Here is an 18,076-nt window from a genome sequence, read left to right as displayed (position 1 = left end):
TTTCTCTAAATAGATTTACAAAACCTCTAATGGCAATTACATTAATATTCTCATTATAGAAATAGAAATATATATATTCTCCCTGTAACATAGTCCTAGTAAGCTTATATTAAATTAATTTTCATCATTTACTAGCTATCTCAAATATTAAATTAATTATAATTCATTGAATTAAATTAGCTCATAAATTAAGTTACTACTTTACCTTATAGATTTATCTAAATTTAAATAAATGTGTAGTGAAGATTATTGCTGGAGAACCTTTTAAGTGTAGTGAAAATATTTGTAATTTAAATTTATGTATTGTATTGATTAAGGCTGGTTGAGTGGAAGAGAAGGCCTTATGGCCTTAACTCTGCCAGCGAAAATAAAACATTATTATTATTATTATTATTATTATTATTATTATTATTATTATTATTATATTAACATTTCATTCATTCCGACGGCGGTTAATTAAGCATTTTATTTCTGGAATGTAACGGGTCAAAAGTTTGGGACAGAAGAAGATATCAAATGATATATAACATTAAAATATATGGATCGCATGTGGGGATTTAAAGGGAGACAGAAAATAGGAACGACTGGAGAATGCTAAGTTTGCAGTGAAAGACCTGTCCTTGGACAAGAAAGTATGTATGTATGAATGAATGAATGAATGAATTAATTATGTATTCTTTCATTCATAGTTATAGTTTTCTGCATAAGGACAGATCCTTCACTGCAAATTCATCGCTCTAAAATCTTCCTTCCTTTCCGTCTTCCTCTTAGTTTCCGTATACGTACACTTAAATGCCATCGACCTGGACCGGGATCGAACCCGCAACCTCGGGCACAGAAGGCTAGCATTATATCGACTGCGTCACGCAGGCCGACTATCTACAAAAAATGGGAATGTAGATTACATTTTAGATTAAGTACATTATCATTCTGTGCATAAAATTTGACAGTTAACTAATATTTTGTCCTAGAGTAGAAGATCTTGCAAAGCAGAAACATATAAAAATTTTGCCTTTCTTGAGAAAAATAATTTTTAAAACAGTCGTTTGATTCATCTGAAAATTTACAGATAGGATGTATTACTTCTTAGCCATCGATTAGTAAAAATTATACACTTTGATATCACTATTCACGAACGGTATGCATGTTTTGATATTCTAATTTTCACACTTTTCAAGGCTAAGTGGCAAAAGTTATGGCCTTAGGAACTTAATCCAAGATAATTTTAAATTTTGTTTAAAAGCACATATTTAAAATCGATTACAAATAAGGTAACCGGGGGTAATAAGGCCCAACTAAGGAACAAAACGTTCTTTCTTTGAAATGGAGACGTTTAGGAATTTTTAAATAATGGAGTAGGATACTTTTATAGTTATCCTATATTATTTTACTTCAAATAAATATTGAAGCAGACACATAAATGCTGTGAGCAATTAAAATTAGCATCATGTCACTGGGCCTTATATCCTGCTGTGACAGATAATAAGGCCCACAATAAAGAATATAAGTGTTGAACACAATTTGGGCATACAGAGTCTTCAATTTTTTCCTCAGTGAGACCTACACATTCATCGTGCACCCAACATTCACAAGACACAAACACATGTATATCTACAACAATTCTCTTCGCAGACAGAACACATCCGCGTCCCCTGGATGTTTACAAGTCCTGAAGTTAATGGTTCATACGATGCTCTTTCTGCATTAGGAATTGTCAGTCTTTCGTTTGTTTCATTTCTTGCAAAAAAGATTGTGCTTCAGAGTTTGAACTTTATAGTTCAGGGACTTCTATGAACTTGTGGGCGTTTTCATGTATTTATTTCATGGGCCTTATTTCCTGCTCTGTTACTTCGCGCCAATTTTAATTTATGGAATGCTCATATGCTCATTAGCGAAAGTTTCACGGTAGCCCCAAACTTCTTAATGTTTACACAATAAAGTGCATTTAATATTATATTAATAACACACAGTAAAACGATTAAATATCAACTTAAATTTTGCAAAATTTTATAATGAAAGCAGAAATAATGCCACATAACTTGTTGCCACCAGTCAGCTACAAACAAGAACGAGAATTAAAAATAATGGAGATAATTATTTTTAATCTTCACTTATGAACACTGTTGTATTTTGACCTTTTAAGTATTTTAAGAACGAGAATCTAATTTCTTCATACCTCACTCGAATGCAAGAAGAAATAGGCCTTAAGAGCTGTTGCTCTCTTTTGAAAAAGTGTATAACTAATCGAAAAACTAGGTAGTGGGCCTTATAACATGCTGGGTCTTAATACCTCCCGGTACCTTACTTTTATTGCATTCAATTTGTGGAAGCCTAAACCGATTTTTTAATTGTCTTCATTATTTTAACGAATTAATGTATTGTTTCTTCTTCTTCATCTAAACTTTGAAGAAAAGACAAAGAAATATGTCATACAAGACTTATAAATATAAGCTTAAACTGAATACAAATTAAATTTATTGTATGAAAAATAATTGATAGTTCCCCACAAATCTAGTCTGTAGATGAATTTCCGTCATTTTCTTTGTAAAATTTTATCCGAGTTCTCGGCAACAAGTTGTCCCTTACCACGTGTTCCGCAGTTCTTCTCGTGTTTCTTCTTCTTCTTGCGCTTGCGCTTCTTGGCGCCGGTTGTCGCGGAGCGTTTGAACACAATGTGGGGTCGCTGCAGACTCGGACCCTCGCCGTGCCCCCGTGCTGGCTCCAGCCACAGCTCGCCCCCTTCCGTGCGCAATAATCCTACCTGTGGGCATGCCACACAAACAATTTACGATTCAGTAACTTAATGTACACAACTCACTTGTTAAGTCATTCGCCGTACCAAATAACATAGCTAAGTTATCAGCAGGCTTCGAGACTTCGGACCCAATAGAGCAGTTCAGTGGGAAATCCGCATAACGGCGTACTGAGTATAGTAGTAAAGCGTACAGTGAGTGGGGGTACTGTAGAATGAATGCCAACAAATACGCAGAGGAAAACGCTCTGGATTTGAAGATTCTGACGAATAATTTGGTTTTCATACAAACTGTGTCTGAAAGTATTACATGGTTAGAAAAGTCAGAGCAAGAAATGCCGGAAGCCCTCAAATTAATTTAGAAAATGATGTAGAGAATTAATGAGACATCAAGTACACCGGTTACTGAACGTGTAAAACAGAAGTGGAAATCAATTTTATGTAAAAATAACGGATATGGAACATTGTGTATTATAAACAGCAAATTAGTGGACATAGAGTCACCCGAGAATAAAGGACTGTCGCTTAGAGACTGCAATGATGTTAGGTTTTTTCGTTTTGCTTCTATCACGCCATGCGACGTAGAGTGCAGCTTTCTACAGTACAAACTTTGGCAGATAACCGAAAAAGATTTACGTTTGAGACACTGAGAATATATCTTGTAGTAGGTACAGCTGTCAAAAAAAAAGTGGCCGCACTCGTGAACAGCGAATATTTTCAAAGTCCACTTCGGGTCGCGACGATGTTACACGATGCATGTGCTTGTACAAGCAGTTCCCGAACTATGAAAGTGTTCCATGTCTGCGCCTCATAGGCCAGCGGTAGAGTGCTTGTTTAATGATTCAAAGGTTGTGGGTTCGGGCCTTCTTCAAGTTTTCATTTTATTTTTTAATCGTTCTTTAGCGATGTAAATGCTATTCAAATTTTCATTTATATTCAGTTATCGTTCTTTATGGATATCACGTTATTTATATTTTGTTATCGTTCTTTAGAGATATGAATAAAATTAAAGTCATCATTTGTATTCTGTTATCGTTTTATAACGATATGAATAACAATTATTATTATTGTATCTCCAATGGTGGTTAGCCCTATTTTACATATGTATGTTAGGGCTATAGTTTCATACACAAAAAAGATGAGCATAAAGAGAAATAGAAAAGAAAATTAAATTAGCTTACGTGATGTAAACAAAACATAAACAAACCGTAAATTAGGCATTGCAATTGCAAAATAAATATCATGTATCAATTTGAAACATACAAAAACATTAACAACACACACACGTAACACTTCTATAACACAAATACGCAGCTTTCCGTACCATACATCATAAATTAATACACAATAGTCACACAAACACAATCAAACTATAATTACGACATTGCGACGACATCAAGCATCACATAACTGACTCACATACATAACAAATCAAGCATCCGTTACAACACATACACTTCAACATAGTAACCAAACTTTTAAAAGTTACAAATTTGGCTCCAAGAAGAATAAGTAGGACACTTTTACTAATTACTATTCTTCTACAATTTCTAAAATACATCTGTAATAAATCTGTGAAATTCCGATATGAATAATATTCACGTTTTTTATATTGTTATCGTTCTTTAGCGATATAGATAATATTCAAGTTATCATTTATATTCTGTTTTCCTTCATTAGCATTATAAAATAATATTCAAGTTATTTATATTGTTATTGTTCTTTCGCAATATAAATAATCTGTATTTTATGTAAGTAATTATTATAACACAAATAACTATCTTTCTTGTAAAATAGGTTATTTTATTTAGATAATTAAATAAGTATTATATAATATCTTATATTAATTAAACAAACCGATATTTATCAGTTATATTCTGTTATCGTTCTTTAGTGATACTGTATAAATAACATTGAAGTTATTTATATTGTAATCGTTCTTTAGCGATATAAATAACATAAATTTAATATTAGGTTTGGAAAAATCCAGTTGCATAATACTGGTATTAGTTTTTCTTTTTGTATTATTACATTATACTATCTTGAACCACAATAAAATGAAAAGGAGTAACGAGGAATTGAACCTGAGACGTTGACATCTAAATTTCGACGTTCGTTCGCTGAGCTACGAGGGCAAAAGTGTGGAAACATTTTCGGAAAAATTGGCCCAATCACACTCTAAGATTTTCTGATGATTCGTAGAAGCTAGTCCAGGATGCGGGGGGCAAAGGCTAATTGAGATTTCCCGGTCTCTGATCGGGTCAAACATCCTGATAAAATTAATATTTAACCCTTGCCGTGACTTTCGGTGAAGTCCGGAGGGCCCAATTAGTCAAATCCACTCTCCTCATCTCCACGCTTGGGTCCCCTGGAATTTAATAAGATGCGAAAGAGATAGTGGTGTGCGGAAAGCAACGGAATGTTACCGCATTTAGGCCTATCGTTCCCAAGAAAAACTGCAAACATGAACAAAGGAAGCTTTTAATAGAAGAAGAAGGATATTCTGCGGACCTCTGGAAAAAGAACTAAGGAAGAGACTAGTGAAGTGCTTTGTGTGGAGTGTGGCATTGTATGGGGAAGGAACATGGATATTACGACGAAATGAAGAGAAACGAATTGAAGCATTTGAAATGTGGATGTGGTGAAGAACGGTGCGTGTGAAGTGGACAGACAGAATAAGAAATAAAATTGTGTTTGAAAAAGTGAGTGAAGAAAGAATGATGCTGAAACTGATTAGAAAGAGAAAAAGGAATTTGTTGGGTCTCTGGTTGAAAAGAATAATAGACGACATTAGGATATGTGGATCATATGCGGAGACTAAGAGGAAGGCAGAAAATAGGAAAGATTGGAGATTGCTGGGTTTGCAATGAAAGACCTGCCCATGGACAGAACACTTATGTATGTGGGTATGTTCAGAATGCCTGGAATATCGTGTCTAAGAACAGTCGCTATTTGCAAAGACTAGTCGATTCCATGCCCACTCGACTGCAAGATGATCGAGATAAGAGGAAGATAGACTAAATATTGAATTGTGGCTTTTTGTTTTGTTTTTTGAACGCTTAATTGTTTGAATGTTTTAAGGCCGACGCCAGTAAATTTGTTTTGTTTATGCCACGAAAGATATTTTTATTGAGAATAAAATCTTTTTTCTTTCCATTTGCAGCCACAATATCATAATGATAAAGTAATGGCATAATATATTAATGAACCTGATGTTAATTACTAAAATAATCGTAAAAGAGAAAGGAGCCATTATGTATAGTTTGTCTCTCTCAAAAACATAACAAAAAAGAACATAAAAAGCACGAGGTTGTAGTCGAACGCAGGACCTCATGAATAAGAGGCCTGAACGCTACCATTACGCTATCGAATAACACACAGAATACTTCAATTATAACTGTAGATATCAGGCAACGTGGTCCAACAACATGTAACATCGCCTGTCTCCGAATTATAGCGAAGATACCCGAAGGGAACTTTGTTTCAGGAGAGCGGCCACTTTTTCTTTTGACAGCTGTACATTGCAATTCGGTACTGTAACTGCACTTACTAAAGACGACCAATAGGATAAATGAAAAAATTAAAATTGCTACATGCTTATTTCCACCATTAACACTGTGTATAATTAAACACACATTCTTACAAAAGACAGGAGAATAAATGCTTTTCACATTCTTTTGACATTATCATTGTGTTATGTATATTTGCTTTCAGAATGTACATATGTGTGTTTCCCCATACCGTACTCTACTCTAAATAGCAACGTTGTTACCTCAACACATCTCTATTTACCTGCAGCAAGTAAACAACCTATAGTGCATGCACAGTAAACTTATTGTATCGGGTCCAAAGTCTCGAAGCCTGGTTATCAGCTATGATAACTAACTACTAATTCAGTTATTAAATGAATTAGTTGATTGAATTATCAGATCTGAGCGACACAATTTAGTCGTAAATTTTGCAAAAAAGCTGAATGAGCTAAATTATTTATAACTAACTCTTAACTAAGTAAACTCGTCGACTGTATTGTTATCAGAACTGAGTAGGCCTAACACATTTAATGAGCAATTTAGTAAGTAAGTTGAATGGGTTACATTAGCCTATCAGTTATGATAACTAACTCTTAACTCAACAACTAAGTAAATTCGTCAACTGGGTTATCAGAAGTGAGAAACACATCAACTCAGCAATTTAATAAGTAAGCTGAATTAACTAAATTATCAGCTATAACTAACTCTTCCAAATAAATTCGTCGACTGAGTTATCAGAACTGATTAACACACCTACACAGCAATTTAGTAAGTAAGGTGAATGGGTTCAGTTTTCAGTTATAATAACTCTTAATTCAATCACTAAGTAAATACGTCAACGAATTATCAGAACTGAATAACACATCTACTTAACAATTTAGTAAGTAACTTAGATTGAATTGAGATAAATTGTTAGCTATGATAAACAATTTAGTAAGGCCCGTAACGCACTTGAGTTTTCGCTAGCGAGAAATGTGTTGCGAGAAAGAGGCGAAGAGTCTCCTCCACACACTTGGCGAGTTCTCGCTATCACAGATCACACCTCGCTATGATCATCTATGCACTGCCTTTATGCAGAAAGCATTTATCTGATTATAGTAATGATTCGTTGGGGGAAATATTATAGGTTATGTATTTACATATATTGTCGTACTTAAATATATAACATGTAAGTATATTGTCGTACTTTACAAATTACGTACGAACGCTATGTTGAATCTGAGTATTCAGATGATGAGGAAATGGAGTTACATGAACATATTTTGTTAATGAAAAGAAAAAGTAGGCCTAAAATTAAAGCCAGAAGTGTCTGAATATCACAGGGCGAGGTTTGGACTCTGGTTTCGATTTGAATGATGATACGTTTAGGCATTATTTCAGGTTGAATGACCACAGTTTTTTGCCATTTATGATATGATATAGGATTCTTTGCTATGTTCTAATTAAAATTATGTAAACTGTTAAGACATATAGATACATTATTTCAAATGTTTAATTAATACTATTAAATCTCATCAAAATAAAATATAGCCCTATTTATTTTCAGATAATCTGATATTTGTCTCCAGATTTCTTCTTTAAGTTTCGTGTTTTTATAGTTTTCATCCCGTGTATCATATAAATAGGCCTACAGGTGACATCGTACAAGTTCGATAAGTTTCTGACTGCAATTATCAGCTATCTTTCCTCATTTTCAAATAAAAACAATACAATTCATCGCCATCTGTGATATCTTTTTATACATTCAATCGTCATAAATAGTATAAATGCCAAACATCTTCGATAAATGGGTCCAGAAAATTTGCTTAGCTACCGATTCCAGCGAGATTCCAGTGTGTGGACGTCCATTTGAATCCATGTTATCAATTTTTTATTTTCTCGCAACACATTTCTCGCTGCGAAAACTCTGCAAGTGTGTTACGGGCCTAAGTAACTTAAAATTAACTGAGATAAATTGTTAGCTATGATAACTAACTTTTAACTCAACAACAAAGATTTGTCAACTGAATTATGAGAATTGAGCAATACACCTACTCAACAATTTAATATGTAAACCAGCCGTGGCGAAAATGTTACTCGCGAGCACATTGTGGCTCGCAATGATAGCTATGCATTTTTCTTGCTTCCTACCTCCCACAATCCCACCCTCTCACTCACTGGAGTCAAAGTCCGTTCCATTTGTATTTGTCTCTGACCTGCGAGTGGCGTATCGTCGCAATGTCTCTCTCGAAACCATGTACCTCTACAAAAACGAAAGTTTCTATTAGGCTGAGAGGACGCATTTTTTTCCTGCCAATATGATGAGAATATTAAATGTATGATTTGTTCACAAGTATTACGAGGAAAACGGTTGTATGACATAAAACGGCATTATACTACATGTTACTGATGAAACATTAAAAGGTTAAGTGTTATTATTATTATTATTATTATTATTATTATTATTATTATTATTATCATCATCATCATCATCATCATCTCTGTACGTCGATCCTTTTTCAGCAGATGTATAAATAATGCGGTTAGATCTTCAATTTAAAATCACAGATTTACAATGTGATGTTCAATGAAAGCTAGATGTAAGGACTTGACAAATGTTGAACTTTCCAAACCTTTATCAAAAAATAAATATCCGAAGCTTCGTTCTTTCGCTTGCTCTGTTGAAGCCATGTTCGCTACAACTTACGTTTGTGAAAAATTATTTTTAACAATGAAAATAGTAAAAACCAAATTTAGATCACGACTGACAAATACCTTCGTCATCAACTACGACTGGCAGTAAGTGACATAATTCCTGATTTTGAAACTCTGTCGCAGAGACATTCTGAAGGCAGTTAATTTTAGGTTATGATAATGTGTCCTATGTTTTATTGTTCATTTTTTCTTCGTTACACGTACTAAACATTAGTTTGTAGCCTTGTACTGTATAAAATTATATTTAAGTGCTTCACGTAAGGAAAATGAAAATCCGTTAATAAGTCAGACAGTTGTTTTACTTCCCCTTCGGGTATCCGCCTCCCTCCATAGGTTGCAGGTTACACAGTGGCTCGGAGAACGATCACATTTTCGCCACGGCTGGCTGATGTAAACTGAATGAACTAACTATCAGCTATGATAAATAACTCTAAACAACTAAGTAAATTCGTCGACTGGATTGTCAGAACTAACACATCTACTCAGCAATTCATAAAGTAGGCAAAAATGAGTTCAATTTCCAGCTAAGATAACTCTTAACTCAACAAGTCAACTGGGTTATCAAAAGTGAGTAACACATCTACTCAGCAATGTAATAAGTAAGTTGAAATGAGGTAATGGAAATATTCATTGATTGGGATAGATTGTCAACTAAGTTAGGTAATATATCATTAAAAAAACTAGTAAATAAGTTGTATGAACTAACCCATACACTGGCCGAAATTTCATGAGAAAATTTCTTCCCCCATGAGGACTCTAACCAGCGCGCATTCCGTATCGCGAGTCCTAGACAGGATACCTTAGACCACGGCGCGGGACATATAGTTGAAGCATAGGTGGGACCCCTTCTTTAGCTGTACTACCTCCCCTCTCCAGGAAGTTTCCTAGCTTGAGTTATCTGTACGAAGTGGAAGATTCATCCTACCATATCTCAAAATGAAAACTTTTGACTTACTTCCTTCTGACTTCTGAGGTAAGACATGAACATGGTTCTTCAGGCCAAGACAACGTAAGATATTCCACATAAAAAATTCGAATGCACAGTCGAGGCTTCCAATTAACGTTAAAGCTAAGTTTCATTAAGACAGAAATATGGTGAAAATTTGGCAGAATATATTCCGAGACAATTTTCCCGAATTCCGTTTTTGCTCATAACATAAACTACTTGTCCTTGCTGGGATTTTAACTTGTATCTCCAGCGAAGAAAGTCAACGTTCAAGAAGACGTATTTAGCGAGTCGAATCGTCAATGCACAGACTCGTAGCATTAATCAAAGCGTTTCTGCCATGAGTTATGGAGCGGGTGATGCTCCGACCTGACAACTCACGCAACAGGTGATAATCGAGTCGGGTGATGGATTGCGGTGAGTGGACCAACAGCCTCGAGTTGTTGTTTCGTAAATATTCATCGCGGCAGAGCGACAAAGTAATGATACGTTGCGAAGTGGTCTGATTGATCGCTGGAAACACGAGATGCTTGTGGCGGTCGGTCCGACACGACCCACACCTCGCTCGGTGAGGCTCCGCATATGGTCCAGAACGCAATAACATACCGCTCAGATATCTTCTCGTGATATGATTTAAAATTATGTACTATGATATAGCAAAATCAAGCGCTTCTCAAGTTAAGTTGCTAGAAGTGTATCTTGATGGGTCCTAATATAAAATCATTATTCACCAATAGGGAACGGATGTTAAGGTTGAAAATTATGATTGAAAAAGTGAAAAAGAGGTTCTGAAAAAATATATAAAAAGGTGAAAAAGGGGTGATGATAAGACCAATTGTCAAATAATAGGGCATTCGAAAAGTTACTATTTCACATTAAATTCATTTAGGTTACTTTTGACATTACATACTTCAAATATAGTCTCCTGCTAAGTCAAGTCCTAACACATAGGAACTTTAATAGAAATAGATATGAACAATCTAATTCGAATAAGGATATAGTTACTGAAAGAATTTACTTGCTAAGAGATAGGCAGCAACAAACGAATAAACTTTCCTGCTATTAGAAAAATTAATAATTAATTAAGTAAGAATGGTAGACATATTTAAAAAATAAGATTTATTAGTGTCGAAGTTTTAATAAATAAAATTGAAAATAATACTTTTATGAATTTATTAAGTAATAACGGCGTAAATTATTGTAGCTGATAAAAAGTGATAAAAAGATTAAGACGTTATAAATTGGTAAATATTATTCTTTAAATTTGACAGGATGGTACTAAGTTATAAATTTATTAGAAACATAATAGCAGTGAATGTAAATGAGTGCATGCGATTGAATTGATTAAAGTGGAATTTATGTTATCATGTAATAAGATTGACAAATAACGTGCTTAAACAAGTAAGCTGACAGCTGTAGTAAGGTTACGTCGAGGATTTTGCTGACAAGCGTAAGCACGAGGTTAGACACTGCCGTACATATACACATAGAATGTACTGATTCAGCTATTCTGTTTGTTCTCATATTGTCGGCATCTGCTAACCTCTATGCGATATTTATTACATGAAATAGTTAAGTATTGTGTAAACGAGGAACTGAAATTTAAATATAAATATGACTGTGGTAAAAGATAATTAGATGAATATAGCAGCAGGGACGATTTATATACACTTGTTTATTATAGAATTAAAAAAAAGAAAAGAAATGAGAATTTCAATCTTAGCATGAAAACAAGTTTTGAATGTGTAAAATAAATGCGATAGGGTGAAAACTTGCACTAAAACCAGAAGTAAGTGTAAGTTAAACCAACATAAGTTGAATAATTATATGATAGAAAATTTGTTATTAAATTGTGTAAATATTGTGTATTATCATTATTTGTGAATGTATCAGTTTTAAGATTAAGTTTATGTACTTTTGAACTATTAATAAATAATACCAATATAAGTCAAGTCCTGCATTGCCAAATTCTTGGAAGACGCCGAATGCCTCGCTTCCATCCAAGTTGCAATAGTTAAGTATGGTAGGACTTGTCTCCCTTAACACCCTAAAGCGCTGAGGTACATGTTTTTCTCTTGCAACTTGGATTTTTATAAAGCATTTTTGTTCATACCATTAGGGCTGTATTGTTTACTACAAATACAGCCACTGTATTTACAAAATATGGCTACTTCGAGACTTTCAATATTGAAAATTTTTAAAGAAATAATCGTTGCTCCACTGCGTAGTACAAGATTTTAATGGTCACCGCTAAGAGCACTGATTTACAGCATTGTTGCCATTACTTATCGAACGCCTAGTACAGCGATACTCATTACGCGGCTCGCGATGACATTTATTGTGGCTCTTGGAATAATTTTACTTTCATTACATTTATATCTAAATTATAAAATCTAAATTTTAAGTATAAATATATATTTATTTAAATTCTACAAAACTTTGGATATCCCTGTATCATTCCTAGCAGTGCAGTGCAATAGTGCATGTGTTGAACAATGCACTGTATTACATTTCTATGTTCAGCCTTATTGATTTTGATGAGGTCATAAAGATTCTAAATTGAGAGCAGAAAAACTAAAAACATTAAAAATGTCAATAGTACAACTTACTTACAAATTGCTTTTAAGGAACCCGCAGGTTCATTGCCGCCCTCTCATAAGCCCGCCATCGGTCCCTATCCTGTGCAAGATTAATCCACTCTCATCATATCCCACCTCCCTCAAATCCATTTTATTATTATCCTCCCTTCTACGTCTCGACCTCCCCAAAGGTCTTTTTCCCTCTGGTCTCCCAACTAACACTCTATATGCATTTCTGGATTCGCCCATACGTGCTACATTTTATTAATACTTACTTACTTATTGGCTTTTAAGAAACCTGGAGATTCATTGCCGCCCTCACATAAGCCCGCCATCGGTCCCTATCCAGTGCAAGATTAATCCAGTCTCTATCACCATACCCCACCTCCCTCAAATACATTTTAATATTATCCTCCCATCTACGTCTCGACCTCCCCAAAGGTCTTTTTCCTTCCGGCCTCCCAACTAACACACTATATGCATTTCTGGATTGGCCTATACGTGCTACATGCCCTGCCTATCTCAAACGTCTGGATTTAATGTTCCTAATTATGTCAGGTGAAGAATACAATGCGTGCAGTTTTTTATTCCTGTTCCTAATTGGTGATTATTGTTTCCTTCCCCATAACAAAACAAGTAATCTCCTATTTGTGATATGCCATTCCCATCTAACCTAACCTCTTGTACTCCCACGAAGTCTATTCTATATCTTGCTAGTTCTTTAGCTAATGTTTCCCCTCCTGTTCTACAAAGACTAGTTACGTTCCAAGTACCAAATCTCAAAACCTTATTCCTTTGCTGTGGTCGTGCCAAGGAAACAGTCCCATTCCGAGGATTATTGTAAGGTTTCGTAACAAGCTGTTTTTTACGGTGATGGGTTGTTAGTCCTTCGCCCAACCCCGAAGCTGGAGGACCACCCCTTATCGGCTGTCCACGACTACTTATTCAATAAATTCGCAGCATATTTTGAACCCGTCTCCTCTATCAATACTTCTAAAATAGTCTCCTGCTAAGTCAACAATACATTGCCAAATTCTTGGAAGACAGCGGACTCCATCTGCAGCAGCATTTCTGGATATCTCTCACTGATCAATCTAAAGCTCTTCGGATGTTAACTGTTGATTGAAAGCGAATGCCTCGCTTCCATCTAAGTTGCAATAGTTCAGTATGGTAGGACTTGTTTCCCGTAATGCCCTAAAGCGCTGAGTTGCATGTTTTTCTCTTGCAACTTGGATTTTTATAAAACACCTTTGTTCGTCCTTTAGGACTATATTGTTTACTACAAATACAACCATTGTATTTACAAAATATGCCACTTCGAGACTTTCAATATTGCAAATTTATAAAACAATCGCTGCTCTACTAAGTAAACGACATTACATACAAGTTGAGAGGACGCGAAGTCATTTCTTTCCCCTTCTACTTGCCGTGAGTCAATCAGCGACAGAGATGGTAGCTGTTACCTCTTATACCTGCACCCCCCAAGTTGTACACACGAGAAAATAAAATATTAAATAAAATGCATAGGCAAATGTAAAATATAGCCATACAGATGTTTGACAATTACATATTTGTGTATATTTTAGTGTTATTGTTACAATATTTTCAACTAATAATTAATTAAATTAAGAAACGTTAGTTTATATTATGAAGTCGGAGGGGGGGAGCAACGCAGTGCAGATTGTCCCATTCTGTATGCCGTAGAGTAGCAACTAGCGGTAAAGAAAACATTAACTTCTGCTCTCAGTAGCTTTTAATGTGTCAGTTGATTTGAACAGCAATAAAAATGAAATACAAACAGTGTAGACTTCCGAAATATACGTAGATTACTGGCACAAATTTTAAATAATGAAATTTGCCACTGTGTTGAAAGTCAATTAGTCGAACGTTTGTGAAATGGTCAATAACATCTTCTCCTTCATTGATGGTAGAGAGTGTGAGTAGAGGGGAAAGGCCTATCAACCAAACTGAAATGAGGAGTAGTACAAGATTTCAATGGTCACCGCTAGGAGCACTGATTTACAGCATTGTTGTCATTACTTATCGAACGCCCTAATAGATCGACCTTTTCATTCCCTAACAATTTATTTATCTGATTTTGGGGGTAATGTCATTCTGTGAAAGTCATTACAGACTACATTTACTACGCTTGTTATCTCACGCACAATTATTCAAAATAATACTCGGCTGTTTATTATGAACGTTAGCAAATATATTGATTCTCATGCTGCGTCCCGTGTCCGAAATACATTTTATAACATACGGTACAGATAAATTGGAGAAACTAGGATATAGTGATGTATTGTTTTATTTTCTTTTATTAGCAATAGTTTAGAGAATTAAAAAGTACTCTAGTACAATTTTTTAACATAATTAGAACAGCGGAATACTGAAGTCAAAGTAGCCTTCAGTTTTTATTCTCAACTCCGTCTCACTATTTTTGTCTGTATGTCTCCGCCCAGACGGAAGCACTGTCAGCCGGCATGCTGCTGTTTGTTATGTCCAAGTGAGTATGTACTAATGTTTCACGTCTATATTTCTTACTTAAATAGAAATTATATTTTAAATATTCAGTCTCTTGTTACAGTTAATTATTTGTCACTGAAAAAAATCTTTGGTATATAACCTGAACGCATAGCTTTGTATGTCTCATCTTCAGTTGGGTTTCAGTGATCCCAATGCATGAAAACGAAGTTTCGCTAATGAAACTCAACTCTGTCCCGTATCACCACCGTCCCATAAAAAAAGTTACGAAATTGTAAATGTTGGACGGAGATGACATACAACAAGTATTTGTTTTAGTTATTTGTTTTTTTTTAAGTTAAACTCGTTTATGAAACTAAATGAAGCACTAACCATTGTTAACGTATTGTTAAAGACTAGAATTTAGGGCATATGTTAACATCAACGCTAATTTTTATCTTCTGTTTTCTTAGGTTTACATACAGTCATTTGGGGTAACTTTATACCAATTCTATTATATTTTTACACGTAGAAATACCTAAAATAGTGAATATTGAAATTGATGTTTAAAAGTAAATTATGTAAGAAAACTACTTATTTTATGGGTTGAGACATAATAAACATCAAAAATCATATTTTAAATCTTTCACGTTTAATGGTTGTATAAAGCTACACAGCTAACTGGGGAAACTTTGTACTGGGCCTACATATGTCCTTTCATTATAATTCCATTCTCTATATTCCCCTTCAAATTCAAGGTAACTTTTGACCAAACAATAAGGAAACACATTAAATTTTATTTCACATGAAGTCACAAAAAAAAAAGTTTATTGAAAACCCAGAACATTTACTATAACAATAAAATATACTAGCACTACAAAAGAAAAAACGAACACAATTTTTATTTGATTATTACCTACATACTGTATAATATGTTTTATACAAGTTATTTTTAATTCGCCAATCAAATTCTTCAGAGTCTTAACATAATAAATTCATACGTGCCCCTTTTATTTAACAACTTATTAACTTTCTTTTTTACTTCAAACTGGTCAGGCTACATCCAATGCATTTCGTTCTTGACCTTACAACTGACTTTGTATCTGGAGATGGAACCATGTAGTTCAATGCCATTGACTGTAGGCCTACCAGGGAACAGCGAACCTTTATCTGAGACTATTACAAAATCATCATAACACAGAGCACCAACATTCTCGGTGAAAACATATTTGGCCTCCCAAAATTCTTTCTGTGTTTATTTTTCAATTTATTCACTACACCTTTTACAGTTGTATTTCAGAAAATATCAATATTGTATTTCAGAAATCATCAAATGTATTTTAGATTAGTAAATTTAATTTCAGAAATTATCAATTGTATTTCAGATTTGTCAATTCAATTTAAGAAAATATCAATTGTATTTCAGATGATATAAAATGTATTTCAGATTTGTTAATTGTATTTCAGATGGTATCAAATGTATTTCAGATTTGTCAATTGTATTTCAGATGGTATCAAATGCATTTCAGAAAATAAGCAATGCATTTAAGATTACATAGACACTTTTATTTCACAAAATAACAAATGTTAGCCTACTTGAGATTTTAACATATATTAAAAAAATAGAAAATGAATTTTAAAAGTCCTCAACTTTATTGCATTTTAGAGTTCGATAGGCATATTCACCATAGCTAAAGCTGCAGCTTGATGAATTGTACTGTGTTGTACTGCACGAGCACAATCATCACCAACATAGTAATGTGTGTTGCTTCATTAATTTTACTCTCTACAGTAGGTAAATTAGCCTACAACACCAGGAGCTATGACGTCAGGAATTACAAGATGGGTTTTTACGTACGTCCTCACTTTACACCAAATGATCTCGATTGGATTTAACATTGGAGAATAAGGTGCCAACCGTAACTTCTGAAATACAAATGATAGTTTCTGAAATACAATTGACAAATCTTAAATACAATTGATATTTTCTGAAACACAATTGATGTTTTCTGAAATACAATTGATGCTACCTGAAATTGAATTGACTAATCTGAAATGCAAATGATATTATCTGAAATTAAATTGACAAATCTGAAATACAATTAATCTGTTCTGAAATACAACTGATACTATCTGAAATTGAACTGACTAATCTGAAATACAAATGACAATTGATATTTTCTGAAATACAACTGGAAAAGGTGTAGTGTTTGCCTTGAGATGGAATACAAAGTGCAGCTTCTCCTTGACCAGTGTTTATATAATCTAGTGCCTGCTGTAGCATTTCACTGGAATACCTTGCCTTTATTGCGCACTGTCTTTTCTCTGGGGAATCCTTTTGACCTCTTGACATCTAAAAATTTCAACGCATTATAGAAATCCAAGACGAGTGTAAAAATTAGCACAGTAGTTGAATATAGTCCGGATCACCTTACTTAATACCCTAAAGGTGAAACCTAACCATTCTTTCCCCTATTACGACATATGCTAGTGGATTAAAGTGATTTTCTAGCTCTCAGGTTGAATTTTCTTTTACCAACTTCATTTCCAATTTCGGGTACTGACAAATACTACAACTGTGGCGGATGCTCTTCAAGAAGATCTTCGAGCGACGTGTGAGAGCTTTCAGAAGCTACGGGGATTTCACCAAATTCAGTGTTTCGTATTTTGACAAAGAATTTGAAGAGAAAAATTTCTGCGCGATGGTCCTTCACTGCTTGATTGCTGAAGAAAAGCAGAAATGCCTGGATATTGCAAACTTTCTGACAGAACCATCACGAAAATGAGTAGCCCAACGAGAAACTATATTACGTTCCACTGTAAGTTCACCACAAACTCCACTCAAAGCACTGTGAAGTGTGGATTTCTGTGGGGGGGGGGGTTGCCACGTAAAGATTCGATCTTTGGTCTTCAATCGTCACAGTACCCAAGAGACGTGTAGGCTCCATTTCTAGCTCTCGTTACCTAAATACAGAGCATGCTATGGACGAAACGAACACACGTGCTTCTTCCTCAATCCTTCAACTGCAACTGACGTAATTTTCATTGGTGTTACATCATTCACTTCACAGTTCTGCCAACCTATGCATTATTTACGAAATGATCCTCGTAT

At 34.5% G+C, this 18,076-nt stretch overlaps 1 protein-coding gene across 1 annotated transcript in view; it reads right to left on the bottom strand.

Moving 5' to 3' along the window:
- Positions 1 to 18,076, bottom strand: part of LOC138712033 (A disintegrin and metalloproteinase with thrombospondin motifs 7-like) — a 453,002-nt gene that overhangs the window by 56,927 nt on the left and 377,999 nt on the right. The window contains exon 4 of the mRNA XM_069843422.1: positions 2,587 to 2,761. Coding sequence (XP_069699523.1) covers positions 2,587 to 2,761 — 175 coding nt within the window. The remainder of the gene's footprint in view (positions 1 to 2,586; positions 2,762 to 18,076) is intronic.

This window comes from Periplaneta americana, chromosome 13 (genome assembly GCF_040183065.1).
Source record: "Periplaneta americana isolate PAMFEO1 chromosome 13, P.americana_PAMFEO1_priV1, whole genome shotgun sequence".
NCBI lineage: Eukaryota > Metazoa > Arthropoda > Insecta > Blattodea > Blattidae > Periplaneta > Periplaneta americana.
The sequence above is the reverse complement of the archived record's forward strand: the minus strand, read 5'-3'. Positions and strand labels throughout refer to the sequence as shown.